The following is an 8,145-nucleotide window of genomic DNA, read 5'->3' as shown; positions in this document are numbered from 1 at the left end:
GGGTTTATTTGTAAATACTATATTTTATTTTTACATTTTAAAGGTTTAAAGATTACTAATTTACAAAATCAGACCCCTCATTTACCCCCACTCTCAAATCCCTATTTCATTTCACCTGCTCAAATCCCCACGACTTGGATTGAGATGGCTCCCTTTGCCCAATTGACTTTTTGAGATTAAGTTGGCGGTCTTTTCTTGCAGAAAAGGTTACCTATGGTCGGTTTGTTTGAATCATATGATGGAAGGAGCTCGCAGGATGCCTCGTAATTTTAGTGAAGGCAAAGGTAGGATATTGAGCGAGAAAGAAAGGGCAAGTGAGAACGTCTATATACAGGTAATTAGCCATCATTATCCCTTTCAATCTCTATAAGTGTTATTTCAATATGTTTCCTTCATTTTGTAAATTAGTAATCTTTAAATTCTTAAAATATAAAAATAAAAAATAATATTTCCAAATAAATCCCTGCCATTTGATTCTCAATCGTTCAATTTTATTTTGATTATGTGGCACGATCACCACCGTTGACAACAACCAGCAATGGTTACCTGCAAGTGAAAATCCAGTAATTCAGTTTGTTTTTATGTGCCAATAATAAGACAAACTAGCCACTTTTTTGTGTCACATTGCAACAAGATTCTTGAAGCACTAAAAACCTGTGTCTCTGATATTTAAACGTTTTTAAGTAAAATTTTGACTTCAAATAATTTACAAAGATGAGAGAAGAGCAAACACCTGCAACTCATCTCCATCTTCCAGCTTTGCCTCTTCCTTTGGAAAAGGTTTTGGAACAAATAGTTTGCAAAAGTAGCTTTTCATCTTCCATCAACGATGTATAATTAGAAGTATAAACTATTGGCTAAAATCAGGCAATCGACAATGTTATACTACACTACTAAAAATAAATTTACAGAAACATTGGTTTTGGTTAAGCCAGTTGGTTTCTTTATGACTTTCAAACTCTACTTTAAACCACATTTAATCAAACTCTGATTCCAAACTCTTCAAATTAGTATAATGCCCCCAAATGTGTTGTGAGGTTCACTTAAAAAGTGCATCACTTCTTTGGTTCCCTTACTCCTTGGAATAAGTTTAAATCTTTAGTCACACCAATGTAGCAGAATATATTCGTTCCGTTCAAAGTAAGATGATTTCTTTTTTCTTTTCAAGAAAAAGATAAAAATCGCGAATTTTTTTCATGGCCGAATTTTTCTAAGACAAGACGATGCCATCGGTCCTCTGCCGAACAATGCAAGTATGTTAGAAAAAGCTTGTAGGTGAAAACTTTAACCAAAATTAGGCAAGCAAGACTTCAAATAATGTAAGTGGATCCATGAAGAGCTTTATCGATAGCATAAGAACAATATCAAACCAGGATTTAGCACGGACACAATTTAGGGGATTGAAAGCGAGAATTCTTGAATAGATACGAAAGTTATTGGCAATCAATGTCGGAGAACTACTCAATGACCTAACCTATAGGTATGTGGAAAAGGGGAGGGGGACCTGGAAAAAAAAAGTTTGGTCATGGAGTATGGCATTCCTATGAAAGCAATTTGGATGGAGACATAGTTGTGGGGCTCTTGAACATTTAGTTTTGTTCTACTCTTATCTCCTTTTTCTTTTCTTGCTTTTTGTTCAACTTGTTCTTTAAACCGTGCACACATATAGGACATGTCCCATTTAATGATTCTCTAAAGCATTAAAAGGTTTGCTATCTAAGGTTAAGTCTTCACAACATGTAATACTTTGATAGTAACACATATGACATTTAGTGATATACATGTCTAAACATATGTGATTTGAGGCATATACATAAAAGCTAGATAACAAAATAAATCCAACCAAAGATATTGAATTATTGATTATTCAATCACCATCGTTTTCTTAAAATCGAATCGAACCGATCGATTCAACTCAGAGTTTACTCAACTTGATTCAACACATTGTGCAAGATTGAGCGAGGTTGTGTGTGGATGATGTTTTTCATATAATAGTAAAGGAGGAGGAATGGTACTATTGAAGGTTGTGCTCAGTCAATAATGACCGGCACCTCTTAATGAAGATGTTATAGATTCAATGCTCCCTTAGTCATACTCTGTGGCACGTGCTTGTGCTCGAGACACGACAAGTGGATAATTACCAACGTACCCCCAATGAAAATTTATGGTAAAAATGATATTCATCCACTTAGTTGTCTCTGGTACAGACACAAATTGGTTAATTTGGATTCTTTACTATAACCATAATTGCTATAATTAGTATGAAGAAGTTAATAAGATTTTTCTTAAGTGATAGAAGTTGGGGAAAAAGTGGTTTGCCAACCAAACCTTACATGGTGACTACATAGACAGAATAACTGACTTGCCCCTGTGGAATGATAAAATTGCATTGGTGTCGGATGAACTTGTGAGTTCTTTCAATATCCCTACAATGGTGTAGGAATTGGATCTTGCAAGGCTGGTACGTCTATCATGGAGGTGCTTGTGGTGTTTAACATTAGATGGACACCATGTGAATTCTATTAAATCTTAGCCGCAGAAAAGAATGATTCGGTTCCAATGAAGGAAAAACCGGTTTATTTCACTTTAGTTGGTATAATCTGAACACGATCTTTTGTGCGACTGAGATTTAATAAAATTCAGACAGTCTTTATCCAATGCTAAGCACCACAGACACCACCACGTAAGACACACCAGCCTAACAAGATCCACGGGAACTATGTAACCTAGTAGCTACCTATCCTTCGAAAAGATTAGGACAAACAATCCCCACTTGGTTGTGCAGTCCTTACATCAGCACCATCTGAGGGTGGTGGAAGTTAAGTAGGAGTATGACACAGATATGAATTTCTATTTCATAGGGAGAAGATGGAATTTGAAGCACTCTCAAAAGGCTAATTCTGGCAAATTTGCCATGGTGGAATATTTCATGGGCTTGGGCCTATTTTTCTTAAAGAGGTCCATTTGGGCCCAATAAGAGAGTATTAGATCATGTGTTTTTATAGGAGGTCGGGACAAGAGGAATTTTATCAGGTCAATTTTTTTTATATGAATGACACATGTCCATCACTCACATCCAAAGGTTCAGATTAAATTAAAATAAAAAAATATTATATCTTTTAAATCTTACATCAACCTTTGGATCAAACTGATGGACATGTAACCTTCATCTAGAGGGAAATGGTGGACCCCATAAAAATCTGCGGACAAGAAAATCCGAATTTTGTGTCTCAAAGGGCTATTTTGAGGAATTCACATAATCCTAAGAGTGAGAGGAAATGGGTGTGAAAACGAGTCAGTTTCGTCAAGGGCTTGGTCAATACATTTTCTTGTGGACAAAAGTTTGTTAGAATGACAAGTCAGCATGCCACGTCAAGCAATACTACACTTGTCAAAATACCCGTGACTACTTATAGTTGAATCCAAGCTGGCTAGAAAATGGAAAGACCCTAACTCAGAGGTTCCGCGTTAAGATCGGAATCACCTTATGAGTTACAGGCTGACGGCGAACTACGTTAAGTCAAAATCCTATATAAAACAACCAAACCTATCCATTATCTTCGCTAACGTCTCAAAAAACTATTTGAAAAAAAAAAGAAAAAAAAAACCAAAAAAAAAACTAAAAAAGAATAAAACACCATTCTTCTTCTTCTTGCTTCATTCTCTTGTTGATCCTTGTCTTTCTTTGTCTGATAAGTGTTGTCTTTTTTATCTTTGGTTTTGGTTTGAGCCAGGGATTTGGAGAGTTCGCTCTAGTTAGAGCTTATATGAACAAATATAGAACTTGAGAAGCAAATCCCTGTTCTTGAACTAGTTTTTTATAGGAATTTTCGAGAGTTTGGAGTTTTGTGATTAATCTTTTGTTCAGGTAAACATCGACAGAAGAAGAAGAAGACGATCAGGACGATGTTACAGGATATGATCCATCCACCAGAACAACAGCTTCCCATCGTAAACTTCCAACTTCTCAACTCTCTTTCTTGCTTGTAACTCTGATTTCTTCTTTTTATTTTGTTTTGTTTTGATTTTTCCTTCTAAGAACATAAGAACAATACTAAAAGCTTTCATGCTGTATTTGTTTCTATTTTTCTTCTGGTTTAATTTTCAAACCCATCTTTCTCTCTTTGGGTTGGAGGTTTGCATGTTCAACACCAAACAACTCCTTGGCTTTCAGACAAATACAGTTTGCATGTTTTGTATGAATTTCTCTTCTTTTTCCTTTTTTAATACGTTTGGAATATCTATAGTTTTCAAAAACATTTCTTGTAAAGCTAAATAAACTAGCATTTTTCTCTGTAATTCAAATGCCAATGATGCATTGAGAGCTAAGTCATAGGCTTATTAGAACAACAGATAATAGAGTTTCCTCCTTTCCTTTTTGTTTTTTTCAATTCATCTGAGGCAATATTCCAAAAGGATTATAATGTAGAAGAACAGCTGTTTCTGGTATCTTGCAATCGCTCATTTGTGCCCATTTCACAAAATTTTCTAATAAATTTTGTTTATATAATGAAAATTCAAGTCTAGTGAACCTGAACTTATTGGGTTTTACATGCATGGAAGTAAGAATCTTCAATCAGATCAATCAGATATGAGTAGTTTGATATGGAACTTGTAGGCATTTAGGTACTCTCTTCTTAAAAATACCAGCTTTTAAGGATGAGTTTTGTGCATGAAACTAATAAAACTATTCCCTGAAATCATACTGTTATATTGGAAATTGAGTCTCCATCAAGTCTAGCTACTCACTAGAGTTTGTTCCCGTAGGAATTAATCAGTTTGTCATTCTCAAAGGGCACTATCACTGCACTAGTAATGATTATTTTGAATTTATCTTTGATTATGATCAAAGTTCATTCACACAACTCAGGATGGAAGCAAGCATTCGTGTAATCCAATTTGATTCTTATAGAATATATGGCTTTTGTGACCTCTCTTTCAAGTTTCCAATTATGATAATTCTTATTAAATTGAATCATCAAAGATTTTCAAAGCATTGCACGTGTTGTTTGTAAAGATTGAAATTTTTCTTAAACAAGAACAAACATATAGCATTCCACCATTTCTTTGCTATTGCATTGTTTAGTGTTTCTAATAGAGTTCCTAACTTTCTTTAAACCTCACATGATGTGTTGGACAAGCATTTTGCCTAAATAGAATGTATCTGTCACAAAAAATAAACGAATCAGACCATTCTACTTAAAAGATTTTTAGCCTTTTAAGCTTGTTGCCGCGTAAGTTAGGATGTCTACATGAAATTTCTTTTTTGCTACCTTTTAAGTAAAGTAGTTAAAGTTGTTCGCTAGTCTTTGTTATTCCTTCCAAGTGTGATCTTTCTAGATACCAAGGGACTTTAACCCCTACATGTTTATTGAGAATATAGAAAGCAAGTTTGGCCCACTAGTCCCAAAGCCAAGCTTGGCCTGGCCGGCCGGCAGGGCTAAGGTCCGGCGGAAGTTGGTCTTAGGTCTCGGGCTTAGCTGAGTTTCGAGTTATAACAAAAACCCAGTGAGTCATGAATCTTTAGGTTTGTAAAAAGGGGGAGGGTGGAAACTTTTGTTTTTGGAACCTAGCTTGTATCAAGCTTTTCTCAAAAATATTTTTTATACCACCTTGACCGAACTGATGACCAAATCTAATCTACTTTTGATTGTCTATTCTTGATTCATGAGAAATCTTAGATTCTTGAAAACTGAGTGAAATAAAAGGGCAGTGCTTTAAGTGAAATCATTCAAAAGAAAACATTCTAATATTCTTGTTCTCTTGGTTCCATGATTGTTTTGTTAAAAGTTTGAATGTGATCATGAAGCTTTAGTGATTCTTAAAGAGTAGTCCAATAAAGGCCTGATTCTTCTATTTTAAATGTGTTTTCAGAAGGATATTGCAAGCCCTATAAGCACTGATCAATTATTTGAACTTTGTGATCAAGAATTATTTCCCGAGACACTTCAAAATTCTGAGGTCTCTTCCTGCTCAAACTGTTGCTATGAGGAGAACTCTTACACTACTAGTCTCTCCTTCTCTTCCTTCTCTTCTTTCCCTTCTGATAGAGGAAAAACCAATACCAACACCAGTAACACCAACAGTAATAGTACCTTAACCCCTAACAACGCCAACAATAATCTTTCCATTATCTTCGATTGTAGTACTCAAGATGAGAATGATAATGACATTTCAGCCTCCATAGATTTTTCTCCACAATCGACATTTTCAAATGTTCCTCCACTGCTTACACAGCAGGATCTCTCTTCACTGCAATGTCAAATTCCGTTAACAGATGTTGGTAATGGGTTCTCATCTTTCTGTGACCCAGTTGTCTCTCTTAAAGGAACTCCATTACCATCTGTTTTTGAAGATGATTGCTTGTCTCCATTACCTTCTTATGTCCGTTTAGACCCAGTTTCTCCTTCATGTACTTTCCTTGATCCAACTTTAGGACCTTTCTTGCCTGGGAATTTGAACACAAGAATTCCAGGTGATGCATCTGGGGTTTTTGCTGGAAGCATCCTTTTAGGCTCAGATTTGCATCAACAAGATCTGGACTTTCAAGGTGATAATTGTGGAGTTTATGGTTCTGACCCATTGCAACAGGTTTACAACTCTGGAGACATACAGGTACATCAAAGCCAAAGAATTATCTGCTGGTGACTTTGCATTCATTCTTCTATAAAGAAATTTTAATTTTTTAACCTCCCTTTTATCAAAAGGTCCTTCATAATGATAACTCTCAACTAGTCAATGGTGGTGGGACTTCTGCTCTAACATCAGATATTTCCACCTTGGAAGAATCCACTTACAAAGTTGGAAAATTATCTGTTGAAGAAAGGAAGGAAAAGATTCACAGATACATGAAGAAGAGAAATGAGAGGAACTTCAGTAAGAAAATCAAGGTTCTGTGTCTTTCTCTCTCTCCCTCTTCCTTTCTTTCTCTTTATTCACACACACACATTCATATTCCATGCAGAAGTGACTAGTGTGGGTTGAATAATTTTAATGAAGATCTAGTCTTTTTAATCAAATGATCATATTATCAGTGTTCATGAAGCTAACAACTAAATACCGAAGTATACATCTTCTTTACACTTATACTGATAAGGGAATCTACAGTATGCTTGCCGGAAGACACTAGCGGATAGCCGTCCTCGAGTTAGAGGAAGATTTGCAAAGAATGATGATTTTGGTGAGACTGCAAGGCCAAGCAGCAATCACGAAGATGAAGATGATGAAGAAGTAAGATATGTTCCTTCCCTCTACGATCATTAGATACATTTTTTTTCTACAATAACCATAATGAATCAATGATAACATAACAATAGAGTTCTATAGTAAACCTCTAAATATGGATGTTAAGATGAGATAAAAAGCATTATAATGTAATGATTGAGTTTGTGTGTATCTCACTTTTAAAATTTTCTTTTTTTTTTCTCTTTCTTGCATTCAAACATAACCTAAGATTGATAGAAAAGAAAGAACTTTAGAAAACCTATTGTATCTATATAGTTACTAATTTTTTTTTTTGGTCAAACTGAAAATTATAGCTACAAATTGCATGCCTAGAAAAAGAAGTCCAAAACCTAGTCACTGAGGACCTATTTGATAACATACCAGAAAAATAGTTCCTGGTGCTCTTGCTTCGAGAAACTCAAAAAAAAAATCAATTATTGATTGATTAAAATATAATTTTTAAGTGATTTTTAAAACATATTAGATTTATAAAAGTTTCTGCTTCAAGAAATAATTTAGACACAAGTACACATCGACTATTATTTGTTGCATTTATTTCTCAAAACAAAAGTTGGGTGGTGAGCTAAGTTCAAGAGAAAGAGTTTAGGGGGATATTCATTGAATTTGACATTATAAACATAAGAACTCTGCAAAAGTCATTGACGCCTGTTTTTACTTTTAAAAATGATCATAATTGTTTAATTTTAATGTATTTAAAGACAAAAACACTTGAGCAAACAAACAGATCCTTTTGAGTTTGATAGTTTTGCTGATTCCTGTTTTCATTAGTTTCTATTTTGGAATTTCTGTTTATAGGTGGGAGTGAAAGGAGAGGAAATGGTTGAGCATTCAGATATATTTGCTCATATCAGTGGTGTGAACTCCTTCAAATGCAACTTTCCAATCCAATCTTGGATATGA

General features: G+C 34.8%; 1 protein-coding gene across 1 annotated transcript; it reads left to right on the top strand.

The window, feature by feature from the left end:
* The first annotated feature begins 238 nt into the window (after positions 1-238).
* LOC149022650 (uncharacterized) lies at positions 239-8,145 on the top strand. Its single transcript, XM_089147671.1, has 5 exons — positions 239-334; positions 5,875-6,615; positions 6,708-6,890; positions 7,108-7,230; positions 8,041-8,145. The coding sequence occupies exons 1-5, from the start codon at positions 239-241 to the stop codon at positions 8,143-8,145; spliced, it is 1,248 nt and encodes a 415-aa protein (XP_089003797.1).

This window comes from Hakea prostrata, chromosome 3, assembly GCF_041222555.1.
Source record: "Hakea prostrata isolate BN-2017 chromosome 3, UWA_Hpros_2, whole genome shotgun sequence".
Classification (NCBI taxonomy): Eukaryota; Viridiplantae; Streptophyta; class Magnoliopsida; order Proteales; family Proteaceae; genus Hakea; species Hakea prostrata.
This window is presented reverse-complemented; position numbering and strand designations above follow the sequence as displayed.